This window comes from Natator depressus, chromosome 12 (genome assembly GCF_965152275.1).
Source record: "Natator depressus isolate rNatDep1 chromosome 12, rNatDep2.hap1, whole genome shotgun sequence".
Classification (NCBI taxonomy): domain Eukaryota; kingdom Metazoa; phylum Chordata; order Testudines; family Cheloniidae; genus Natator; species Natator depressus.
The window spans coordinates 23,816,691-23,830,317 of record NC_134245.1 but is presented as its reverse complement, the minus strand read 5'-3'; the positions used below and the strand labels follow the sequence as shown (position 1 = coordinate 23,830,317).

The 13,627-nt window shown below is 41.6% G+C and overlaps 1 protein-coding gene across 1 annotated transcript in view; it reads right to left on the bottom strand.

The window, feature by feature from the left end:
* Positions 1 to 13,627, bottom strand: part of WDR88 (WD repeat domain 88) — a 29,691-nt gene that overhangs the window by 15,890 nt on the left and 174 nt on the right. Inside the window, exons 2-4 of the mRNA XM_074968736.1 lie at positions 9,496 to 9,606; positions 4,609 to 4,697; positions 392 to 455 (exon numbers count right to left, since the gene is read on the bottom strand). Of these exons, the coding sequence (XP_074824837.1) occupies positions 392 to 455; positions 4,609 to 4,697; positions 9,496 to 9,606 (264 nt within the window). The remainder of the gene's footprint in view (positions 1 to 391; positions 456 to 4,608; positions 4,698 to 9,495; positions 9,607 to 13,627) is intronic.

The following is a 13,627-nucleotide window of genomic DNA, read 5'->3' as shown; positions in this document are numbered from 1 at the left end:
ACATGTGTGTTTACAGTATTTCAATTTTTAAACCCACATAATATTTTGCATTAGCAGGAAATTTAAAATTTGATAGCACCGGCCAGCTGCGGTCATAAAATTGGCTACAAATATTAAATGAATTAAACCTCAAGGTAGCCTTCTGGGGAGGTAATCATTTTTATATTATTTTACAGATGAGGTAACTGAGGCACATCAAGAAATTCACTTGCCCTAGGTCACACAGTTAATCGCTCTCACAGCTGAGCCTACAGACTCCAACTAGACCACACTAGTCAGTAATGTGAGGATTGCATTTTTTACTGTACCTCCAACTTAAAAATCTTTATGAATGTGATAATATTACCAATTTCTGCTAAAAGCTAAACTCATTTAAAAAATCAATACATACAAGCATTTTTCCTGTTTCCATATCCCAAGCCTTTACTGTTTTATCATATGATGATGTTATCACTCTAAAAATTAAGCACATTAACAAAAACAACAATCAACGTTTCCATTAAAAGAACTGACTTGAAATGCTGTTAGTGTAAAAACAATAAAAAGTTGTCTTTGTGGGGAGAAAAACAAACAACACGTTTAGTATTCTGTTAAATTATTTGTTCTCTCTACTTCCCAATAATTTAAGACAAATATATTTTGTTTTTATATTTTTGCAAAAACTATTGCCAAAAAAAGGAGTTAGTTGGAAATTTTGAAATGAAAGTTGGAATTTTTCGCACTAGAAATTAACAAAAGAATGCCTTCTATGTAATTTGGAGTACAGACACCCTACTCATTTTCATTTCGTCCCATTACAAGTTATTTAATTATCACTAACTTTAGAATGAATATAAAGCAATTATGGTGGGCTTGCTGTTATGAATGTGAAATGTCTTCGTAGTTATTTGCATTTTCAGGAGTTGATATTGCTGCGTAACACCACTGACCTTGCTATGCACAAATACAAAGCCACATTACACAACAAAGCCATTTAATAAAGTTTACTAGAAACTGACAGGTTTCTGGTAAATGGGAGCTCACATTAATTTTTTTCTTCTATGCTTTTCTTAAAACATTCCCACATATTTTAAATACATTTATTCTGAATGTTAAAAAACATGATAGTTATTCTTTATTACCATAATGGCTTTTCACTTGTTCAGTTTTTGACCAATTTATTACAATGTCACTGAATATCATTTTATATAAGTTCAACATGAACGTGGATTTTAAATATAATAAAAGAATAAAAGGAACCTAGATGGCAAGGAATTTCATACATTAGTCTTCTGACAATCTACAATTTATTTTCTGCTCTTCAATAGACATAATCTAACACATAAAGTCCATATCTAGTTTATATATCAATGCTATTTTTGACTGGAAACAGATATAAAGGTCAACAAACTATGAAACTCTGCTTGTTTGTTTAGCAATCTTCAAAAACTCAGGCAACAGCAAAAGGCACTGTTAGCATATTTAAAGTGTGGTGACCAAAGTTTTGTCACTACTTAAAGTTTTTTTTGCCAATCCTCCAACTTGATTGGAATTGATCTAGACCAGGGGTCGGCAACCTTTCAGAAGTGGTGTGCCGAGTCTTCATTTATTCACTTTAATTTAAGGTTTCATGTGCCAATAATACATTTTAATATTTTTAAAAGGTATCTTTCTATCAGTCTATAATATATAACTAAACTATTGATGTATGTAAAGTAAATAAGGTTTTTAAAATGTTTAAGAAGCTTCATTTAAAATTAAATTAAAATACAGATCTTATCAGTTTAGTGTGGTCCTTGCCCTTGCTTTTCCTTGATGAGTTTTCCAATGTCTGGCACGTATTTGGATACTTTAAGCTGCACACAGGCTTCTCAGTGATCAGGTGTTAACCGGCTCCGAGAGGGACAGAGGACAGATTTCATGTGTGAAAACACCTGTTCACACACGTATGTGGATCCAAATGCTGAAAGCATTGCAAATGCAATTTTCTTCAAACATTTAAATTTCACTGGCAGGGACACCCAGCAGGTCAGAATAGAAGCCCTATGATCTCTCTCGGTAGCTTCAAGTGCACTCCGCAGATCTCCAAACTTTGACACCCACAATTCTGAGCTTTTTAACTGAATGAGCTGCATTTTGAAATCTTCAACACCCATCCACTGAAATACAGACAAATCCAAGTCGCTTTCGTTGAACTTTTCAGGTTTAATTAGAAAAGAAAGCATTGGGCCAAATCGCTGGAAATCTTGAAATCTGTGAGAAAATTCTGATTCCAGTTCTTGCATGTACCTTCTAATCTCAACATCAAACACAGTGCGCTGTTCCATGTGGCGTCATAGTGATGTAAGCAGCAAATCAGGACTTAAAAATATCCCAGTACAGTGGCACTGGAACAATTTTTAAGGTGGGGGTGCTGAGCTGTGCCTCCTCTTGCCCCTGTCTGCACCCCTCACTGCCCCAGGCTGGGGCCAGTGGGCCAGAGCTGGGGGCGGCTGCAGAGCCTCGGGCCGACGGCCAGGACCCCAGGCGGGCAGCAGAGCCCCCCGGATCGGTGGCCAGGACCTGTGGCCGGCAGTGGGCTGAGCGGGGCCAGCAGACAGAACCCCAGCTGGCAGTGGGCCAGTGGCCGGTACCCCAGGCCAGAAGCAGAGCCCCCGGGACTGGTGGCCAGGACCCGGGCAATGTGAGTGCCACTGAAAATCAGCTTGTGTGCTGCCTTCGGCACACGTGCCATAGGTTGCCTACCCCTGATCTAGACTATGCTCCACTGATAGCAATACCAGGAATAATACCCTTCGAGACATTGCTTGACCTACACATTCAACTGTTTGTATATGCCACAGCTGCTGTAGTGATTAATGTCCATGGCAGGACATTAGATAAGATGCATCGCCTGACAAAATTATGACAGTTGACTGCAGAGATGTAGAATGCTGATAAACAATACAGACAAGACAGAACTTTTTTGAATATATTAATTCCAATATCAGAAGAAACCCATGATCCTAGGCTAGTTCACAAATTATTATTCATTTATACAGTGGTATACATTTACATATCTCTAAGTACATAGAGCTTTCAATCTAATCTAGACAAGTTCTGTGTCCTGAAGAGCTTGTTCTAACACTCACTGAAGCCAAATGAAAGATTCCCATTCCTTAATGTGCATTGCATTGGGTTCTAAAATAGAAAGTTTTAAGGAGTGTTGGACAAGCTGCTGGTGAGAATAAGATCAGAAGAATTCCTGGAAGAAGTGAGTTTTAAGGATCTGAAAGTAGAGAAGGAGCTTTGCAGAGATGAGACTGTTCCAAGTGTAGGACTAGCATGAATGAAGGTGCAAAGAAGAGGAAGGAAAAGAAAGATGCAGAGGATAAAGAAGATAAAGAACAAGAGAGAATGAGAAGACATAATAGCAGGGCCTAGTTTATGTTGGACCTTTAAGGTAAGGAAAAGACGTTTGAATTCACTATACTAAAAGATAGGAAGTCAATGAAGAGACTCAAGGAGGGGATGATACAACTGGAACAGTAGGAGAGCAAAATGAGTTCATCCACTTTGTGTAGACTTGAATAGGGAGAGGCAACAAAGTCCTGAGAAGAGTTGTTTAAGGCATTTAAGATAATAAATTACAAAGACAAAGGGTTTAGCAGTGGGAATAGTGAGGAAAGCTGCACTTGGTTAATATTACTGCAAACAAAAATTACTTACCTTTATTATTATGCTTCTCTGAAGATAACACCTTGCAGGGTCCTCGCTCTCGGGTCTTGTGCAACCAGCACAAGTCATTCAGGAAATTCTCCAAGCTCTTAACATTTATGACTGTAGGCTGGCTCTAGGATTCCCCCCAATTGAGCCTGCTCCCACTTCACAGGCCCCAAAACATTTCAGATAGTTACTTTCAAGAGTGGGAAGCAAGTGCTCCACAAAATCTTGCACTACATAGTAAATACAATAACCTTCTCTGCCTCGTGTGGATGGGTGAAGAATCCTTCTTCAGAAAAGCAGAATCACAAAGTAAGTAATGTTCCATTCTCTGAAGACACCATCAGCTCATTATTCTTATTCTGGGAGAGTAAAAAGTGGTGTCCGCTTCCCGCAACTGCCATTGGCTGGGAACGGTGAACAGTGGCCACTGGGAGCTGTGAGCGGCCGTACTTGTGGATGCTCAGGTAAACAAAGCATCTCGTGGCCTGCAAGGGGCTTACCCTGAACAAGCCATGAACCAAGTTTGGGAACCTCTGCTCTAAATATAACAACAGAATACTGTTCCAATAATTTAGTGTCTAATTTCAAACACATCTGTTTACACCAAAACAATCATTCATTTTACTGCATTATAAAAGTAATATTAAATGGTCAAAGATAAGCTAACTGGCATAACAGTTTTTCTATCTGCACATTTTTAATCACCTTCAACACAGCTATCTCTGTGTATTTAGAAAAGATTAATTCAATTTCCTCTCTAACAAATCTATATATATGGAAGCATCAGAACAATACTCAGTTTATTTGTTCTGAGTTTCATTCTGGTTTTTTTCATTTGCTGTAAAAATGTAACATCTAGCAGTCAAATAGACCACTTTCTCCTCTCTATTTATACTTACATATGAACTACAAATGAAAGGTCACCTTTTGTTATCAGGAGTCAAGCTGCATTCAGAAATGGGAGCCGTGTGTTCTTCTTCAAAGACTTGAACAGGAACACCTTTTTCAACATCCTTAAATAAATCCAAAGGAGCTTGATTAATGATTTTGAAAAGATAAAATGCAACATATAAAAGATCTGAAATCAGTGAACTTGGTCTCAGTTGTAATATCTGATCTGAGAAATAGAATGATTATTACCTTTATCCATGAAAAAAATGACCTTTCACCTGTTCCACAAATCAGTCATCAATACTAGTGTCCTGAGACCACCGCCTGTCATGCTGACCAATATTGTCTCAGTATGTCCTTTTACTCCACTGTCTGTTTGTATCCACCTGTTGTCTCTTGTCTTATATTTTGACTGTAAGCTCTCTGAGTCAGGGAACACTTTTGTTCAGGGCCTAGCACAATGAGAGCCATGAATCACAAATTTCTTCCCAGAGGAAATTGACAAAACACAACTTGACTTTCCTTCTCCGCTTGGCTCACCTTCTTATCCCCTCATACAATTTTCTCCTCCTTCTCTCCCTCACAGACATTTCTCATCTGCTCTCCTCCTCTAATCCCTCCATTGCCCCTGTGATGCCATCCCATCCCCTGCTCTCCCTTGTGCACACACTAACCCCTCCCTTCTCTTCTCCATAACCTCTCACTCTCCTCTGACTCTTTCTCCTTACTATGCAAGCATGCTTTACTCTCTCCTATCTTAAAAAACCATCTTTGATCCCACTTGCCTCTCCAATTACCACGCTATCTCCATTTAATCTCTAACCTCATTAAACACACTGTTACAGTCACAGTCTGGAGCTCCTCTCCTCCAATTTCACCAGGTCCTCTCTAGCCCTCACATCCAAGCTACATATTCTTTTTGCATAACTTCTCTGAAATACAGCTTTTCCTATCCATCCACACAGCTAAAACATTTATCCAGGCTCTCAGACCATCTCATTCTCTCTTATTGCAACATTTATTTCTCTGTCCTTGACAAATGCAATCTGGCCCTACTCATATCCATTCAGAATTCTGCTGCAATCATCTTTCTAGCTGTGTTGCATCAAACATAGCTACTTGTTTCACTTTCAAGGCCCTTCATGTCCTATCCCCACCTTACATATCTCTCACAAGCGAGATGTAAACTCCTGCCTTCAGTCACCCCATGACATCAACCTCCATTGCCCACTTGATACATTTTCAAATACCTTTGTGCTTTCTCACATTTCTGCCTTTCATGCCTGAAGGCATTCCCTGTAAATATCTGTAAAGCTTACCTCATCACCCCCTCTGTTAAAACCCTCAAACACGACAAAGGTTAGGCTACTAGTGTACTGCGACCACAGCCTATCATGCTGACCAAAACTGTCTCCTTTCCTTTTACTCCCCTCCTTGCCCCTGCCCCTTGTGTCTTGTGTTATATTCAGATTGTAAGCTTTTTGGGGCAGGGTCTATCTTTTGGTTCTGTGTTTGTACAGTCAGCACAATGGGGTCCTAGTCCACAATCAGAGCTCCTAGGTGCTAGGGTAATAAAAATAATAATAATTGAGCTTTACACAATGGGAAGTGCTACCTAAACACATTTCAAATACAATAAAGAAAGTTTGACATTCAGTGGTAACTCTAGGTCAACATATTTTTATTCCTTTATTCATATGATCAAGCTTTTATTTTATATAAGTAGTGCCACTAATTTCAAGGGGATTTTTTGAATCTGAATAAGAGTTTTCAGGATCAGGATCTGCGTGTGGCACTGTAAGTTGCCTTACTTGCACATGCCCCTTCAAAGGCTGCTGTGCTGTTCAGTTAAGCTTTGCTACATTTGAACCTCTCCCTCATTCCCACTTTTTGAAATGTGCACAGTCTGGATCTTGGCAGCAGCTGCCCCTGACAGGATACTTCAACTGGAAGTTATTCTGTTCAATTAACAGCTGTGAATGATACAGAGAATTTGTATGAAAGTAAATTTATTTTAAGTCTGATTTTTCTTTCTTATTTTTCAGTGCTCCAATAGCAGACATTAGAGCCATCATGTCTTTTTCTGAGGCTGAAACAAACAAACTCAAACTTACAATCTTGTTTTATTTTTCTGTGAGTCAAGAAAAGCCTTGCAGTCAAAACCGTCCTAGTCTTATTTAGACCAATGACTCTCAACCTTTCCAGACCACTGTACCCCTTTCAAGGGTCTGATTTGGCTTGCATACCTCGAGTTTCATCTCACTTTAAAATTACTTGCTTACAAAATCAGACATAAAAATACAAAAGTGTCACAGCACACTGTTACTGAGAAATTGCTTACTTTCTCATTTTTACTATCTATTAATAAAATAAATGAATTGGAATATAAATATTGTACTTACATTTCAGTGTATAGTATTTAGAGCCATATAAACAAGTCATTGTCTGTATGAAATGTTAGTTTGTAGTGACAGGTTTCAGAGTAACAGCCGTGTTAGTCTGTATTCGCAAAAAGAAAAGGAGTACTTGTGGCACCTTAGAGACTAACCAATTTATTTGAGCATAAGCTTTCGTGAGCTACAGCTCACTTCAAGTGACTTCACTAGTGCTTTTTATGTAGCCTGTTGTAACACTAGGCAAATATCTAGATGAATTGATGTACCCACTGGAAGTCCTCTGCATACCTTCAGGGGTACATGTGCCTCTGGTTGAGAACCACTGATCTAGACCATGTGTACTGTGCCTTATTAATTTGTGTTTTCCAAAAGATGTGTGCATTGCCAGTGAAATACTTTCTATTCACAAGAGGAATTCCAAATACTTTCTTAGATATACATTTGATACCTACTCTTTCAAAAGAAACAAAGAAACTTCAAAGTGGAATTGACAGTTTCCCTAGCTCTTTGTTATCCTGGTCTTTTATGAATCCTAACTGGCCCAGCTACTCCTACAGAAGAGGAAATCAGAGTTGTCCTGACGAAGCGGAAGTTATCAGGATAAATGAACCATTGTTTCTCTTATGTGTTGCTTATAAGGAAGCCCTCAACATTCAGGTAGATTCTCTTAGATAGCTCCTGACAAAAAATAATTTCTCAGGAAGTGCGGGATAAAATTTTTCTTACACAACTATGCCCAAGATAAGCAAGTCACATCAGACAGTACTAATCTTCCACACTTGAAGAAAAAAATATTCAATACATTATATTCTCTTTTCAATGAAGTGGCTTTCATGTGTCCCCTCCATCTAGTTTACTTAAGGAAGATTCCACGATGCCATAGGTTTTCACTAAAAATAGAAGAATCTATACTTTACAAATTCCAATTCTGTGATGGGATGAGGAGTGAGTATGTAGTTCTGACAATGTGATGGAATTATCAACATTAAATTGTGGACATCTTAATGATCCACTTGGCTGGACGCATTTATCTACTGTCTTGCCTCCTACAAATATTTCCTTAAACATCACCATTGTAATAATGATTATCTGCCTTGAAACCTATCAAAAAGGGAGCGGCTCTTCAGCTGTTTCACGGGAGGAGCTAACGATGGAATGAGTCCTGTCTCTTGGATACCCTGGAAGTGTTGAACGCTGTGGATGCTTGAGCTGACCCCAAGTAAACCTTTGTTCTTCATCTATTCCCAAACTTTCACTAGAAAATTTCTTAACAAGTCATAATGGAAGCTAAGCATGGTATCTGGATAAAAGTGCAGCACTAAAGATCTCTTTATGGCACCATAGCCTCTACACCTGTATTCACAATATTAAGGCATTACCATTCCTTAATACCAGCCTCAGCAGGGAATATTTGAATCAAGTTACAAACCAATTCATATATGCCAGGCATAAGTACCTTCAACCTATTCAGTACCACTGAATTGTCAACTGCTCCTATGAACGTCAGGTATAGTACTTATTTAAGAATACGGATCTGGGCCATCTTTTAGAACAGACTGAAATAAATAACCTTCACATCACATCAGCCAGGGTTCTTGTGTGTCTCAGTGCGGGTAACCCTGGTTGCTGTAACCAACCTGGTTGTAATTTTGTGGGAACCCTAGGTAACTTCATAAAACTGGCCAAGGGCATCGGAGCAGATAGAAAGTAAAGAACAGACAGATTTGACTTCATTGCAAACAAAAGGCAGCACATGAAAAGTGTAAAAAACATTATGCTCTTGCTGACAGCTAAATCTGGTGCCTATAGTGCATAACCCTTGACTTACACTATTCTCAAAGAAAGACTGTATACATCAAACACTGTGATGGTGAGCAAAATGAACCTCCGGATCAAAAGAAACCAAAAATTGTGTACCAAGTTATTGTTGTGAAGTATTTAATTCAAAGAGCTAGAGCGCTGATCCATCAAAACTCTTAAGCATGTGCTTAAGTCCACAGCTATTCAGCAAAGCATTTTAAATGCATGTCTAAGTCCTACTGAAGTCAATAGGGTCTACATACATACTTAAGTTCTTTGCTGAGTCAGAGACTTGGTTCAGGTAATTAATGAGGAAAAAACATGAGAATTAGAGAAAAAAAAACTTCATTAACACTATAAAAGCAGCACAAGATGACATTCCCACTGAAAAAAGTCAAAATGGAATGGGATTTTTTCCAGAAAGAGTTGACATATTATGTAATATTGTAGTAGAGCTCTCCCTCACTAGTGTGTAAGAACATTCATCTCCAGGTGCTTACATGGAACACTGCTAAATGTCAAAGAATATGTTAAAAGTATGGAATAGGAGTGTTACCACTGTAATTGTACCTGTGAAACAGTTTAGTTATTTTACAAACAGAATAAAAAGCTGTTTAGAAGGTTAATTTATGACTCACTCAACCTCCATACTTATATGCCATTGCTTGCTTCATTTAGACATTATTATGGTGTGACTGTTGAATTGTTTAGATTCATTACATACCCAGAGTTTCACTGTTCTGTCATAAGAGCACGAAAGAATTTTTGTATCTTCAAAGCAGAAATGACAGGAGCTCACAGTATCACAGTGCCCTCTCAAAATTTTTAAGTGGATCTGTAAATGAACAGAACAAAGATTGAGTACATTTTATCTTGTATAATAAATCTTTCTTGTTGACAAGTTAGTACTCAAGAGATAGTCTGAAAGTAATAACCTGCTTAGAATATTTTAGTTCCTGCTGTTTGAAAGCATTCACACTCATCTTTCTCTGTTATTAGATTGCAGTTGATTTGGCAGATCACAGCAAGACTTTTTTTTTTAAGCACCTGTTTGTACATGACAATGATCTTGTTCTTCTTTAAGTTTCAAAAAATCTATTTTGATTCTTGAAGACTGTTGTGTGCGCTGTATGATTGTAATATGACCATTTATATAATGTATTAATTATTTAATTAATTGCAACAAATCTTATACAAAGTATGTCATGTCATGTATGTCATATAAGGTATCAATGGAAAACTTACAATCTATCAAATATGATTATCCTGTTTGTATGCATGTATCATCTTTGCATCTAAAAGTATGAATATTGACTGTATTTCAAATGTGTTTGCTCCTGTGGTAACACCCACAAGGTAATTTATATCCAGTCTGGCCAACACATTGTGAATGAACTATTCAAGTTGATGGCATATTAAGGAACAGTTAACTCTGAATGACCCACAGAAGAAGCTTGTCCACATCCTGTGAGCCTTCCTGTGGACACTTTAGCCAGAACATGGGTAACAGCCACTCCTATGAGTCATCAAAGCATGAAAGAGCATGTGACCAGTGGCGGATTAGCCACTGGGCCTACAGAGCTCATGCTCAAGGGCCCCAGAGCCCCGAGCAGGTGGGAAAAGCCCCATTGCCCTGATCCCGCTCCCAGGCAGTAGCACCGGGGTGGCAGTGAAGGAACCCCCCAGTGCCCCCTGACCCCATCAGCAGCTGGGACAGGGGGTGGGGAAAGTCCCAGCACCAGGACTCCTGCTGCAGCCCCGGAATTGGAGCTCTCAGAGAGCTTCTCTGGTTTGGGGGCCACAGTGGTGGAAGAGCAGAATGGGAGTGGAAGTGGAGTGGAGCCATGGGTGGAGTCACATGTGGAGGGGGTGGAACAGGGACAGGCCCACGAGTGGAAGAGGTGGGGAGGGGTCTCCCATTTGCTCTGGCCCAGGGCCCCAGGAAACCTTAATCTGCCTCTGCATGTGACTCTGAACTCCATCTTGTGCCTGTAATTTTCCATAAACTAAGACAGAGAAGTTCCTCCACATGGGAGAAAGTATAAAAACCCCTGGAAGCATCTCAATTTTGTCTCTTTCCTGCTCTGATCTTTGGACTATGGACTTACACTAGAAGGAGCATTCCAACCAATGGACTAAGGACCTTCCAATCTTTTGGAAGTTACCAGAGTCTTTACAAGCCAGCAGTCTGTAACATCACTGCTTCAAACCTGATATAAAAACTTTGAAATGAGTGTATATATTTGTTTTCCTTAACCATTTTAACTCTCCCCTCTTTCTTCTCTCTTATAAATAAACCTTTAGATATTAGATACTATAGGATTGGCAATAGTGTGATTAATGGGTAAAATCTGAATTATATATTGACCTGGTTGTGTGGGCTGATCTCTTGGGATTAAAAGAACCCTTTGTTTGATTAAATTGGTCTTAAATAACCACTCATCATATAGTCTAGTGCAGGGGTGCGCAAACTTTTTGGCCCGAGGGCCACATCTCGGTATGGAAATTGTATGGTGGGCCATGAATGCTCACAAAATTGGGGTTGAGGTGAGGGCGCTGGTGTGGGGCTGAGGATGAGGGGTTTGGGGTGTAGGAGGGTGCTCCAGGCTGGGACCTAGGGATTCGGAGGGTGGGAGGGGGATCAGGGCTAGGGCAAGGAGTTGGGGCACGGGAAGGGAGTGAGGGCTCTAGCTGGCAGTGCAGGCTCTGGGGTGGGGCTGGGGATGAGGGGTTTGGGGTGCAGGAAGGTGCTCTGGGCTGGGATCAAGGGGTTTGGAAGGCAGGAGGGGAATCAGAGCTTGGGCAGGGGGTTGGGGCATTAGAGGGGCTCAGGGGTACAGGCTCCGGGCGCCGCTTACCTCAAGCAGCTCCCGGAAGCAGCGGCAGGTCTTCCCTTCAGCTCCTACAGGGAAGCGCGGCCAGGCCACAGTTCCTGGCCAATGGGAGGTGCATGGGCGGTGCTTGGGGTGGGGGCAGTGGGCAGAGCCCACTTGCTGCCCCTATGCGTAGAAGCTGGACAGAGAACATGCTGCTGCTTCCGGGAGCCACGGCACACACTTGGGGAGTGGCCCCCAACCCCGCTCCCCAGCTGGAGTGCAGGAGCAGGACAAGCCCCAGACCCTGCTCCTCAGAGGAAGCTTGAGGGTCAGATTAAATCAGCTGGCAGGCTGGATGTGGCCTGCGAACTGTAGTTTGCCCACCTCTGGTCTAGGTCTAGGGTGGTGAAACAAGGTCTGGGATCCCTAAGGAGACTACTGTTTGGACTCCTTGTTAACCAGTGTGGTGAGATAGAAGTTAACTTTTGTTACTCGGTTGGTATATTTTATGGAAGAATAATCAATTTGGGGTGAGTCTACTCTATTTCTCAACAGTTTTTCCTGAACCTAGCATCCTCAGCTTGATCCATGGAGGAATGGTGACATGTTGCTTGAAATACTCCACTGTATCTGTTTACTCCTTAGCTTATTATCCACAAACTCTTTAATGTCCTAGACTATGCCTTCATCCTGTGCCACTGCAAACCTCCTTGAGCAGGTGTTCATTTTTTGTGCGGCTTCTTCCACAGATGTACGGTAGTGCATTGACTGCTGTTCAGTATCAACATGTCAGTATGCTCTTTAGAACTGACAATCAGAAAGGCTAAATAAATTTGTCTGATTTGTCATGATTATTATATTGTGGTTCATTATACATATAAAGTAACAAAGGATGCTTCCAGTCCTCTGCTTTTAGGGGCAATGAATACATTAACCATTTAAAAATATAAATTGTGTATTTTAAGAATTTAGTACATTACACCTGCCTTGTTCTTGCTTTTCTTTCTTTTCCTGGATAGGTTGACAAGTTCCCCTCCAGGCTTCACAGACAATTGTATGCATGTTACTAACACCACTTTCAGCATAGCATATTAATTATAATGAAACCATAATGAAATATGCAGTTGAACTATTACCACAATCTAGCAAAGGGCAGAGATTTTTTTTGCAAAGGGCACTGGTGTTATGGGTAGGAGGATGAACCAAGTTTTGCAATACACAAATACATCACTGTGGTGCGAATTAAAGGAGCACATGGGCACTGGGGAGAGGTCAGCCTGCTGGTTGCATAGAAGAGTTAGGTTGGCGACACTTTCCACAGATGGGGGGAAGGTGGTGGAAGAAAACATCTAGTCCCAGCTGTCCCCAACTAGCAGCCTCTGGCATGTATTGGCCCTACAGGAACAGGGCAGTCTGCAGCTCATCCCAGTAGTGCTCCTATTGATTGCCCCCAACTCCGCACTGAGACACCCTCTCCACCCACACACAGAAGAATTCCCACATACCCCCACTGAGACCCGCCTCTCCTCCTGGCTCTCACATATCCCTGCCTCAGGCACTGAGACCCCCCTCCCACACTCTCACCCACCCCACCCTCTAGGCACTGAGACACACATCCCAGCTCTCACCCACCCTGCGCCCAGGCACTGAGACACACACACCCAGCTCTTACCCCACTCCCAGGTACTGAGACTTCCCCACCCACCTACCCTGCCCTCAGACACTGAGACACCCCACCCCTGGATGTCACCCACCCCGCCCCCAGACACTGACACGTACACCCTGGCTGTCATCCACCCTGGGGCACTGACACACACCCTAGGCTCTCACCCACCCTACCCCCAGGCACTGACACACACACCCTGGCTGTCACCCACCCCATCCCTGAGCACTGACACACACGCAGCTTTAACCCCCCCGCCCCCAGACACTGACACACATACACCCAGCTGCCACCCACCCCGCCCCCAGACACTGACACCCTCCCCCCGGCTCTCACCCCCTCCCACCCCGGGCAGGCGGCCGGCCCCCGTCCCTCCC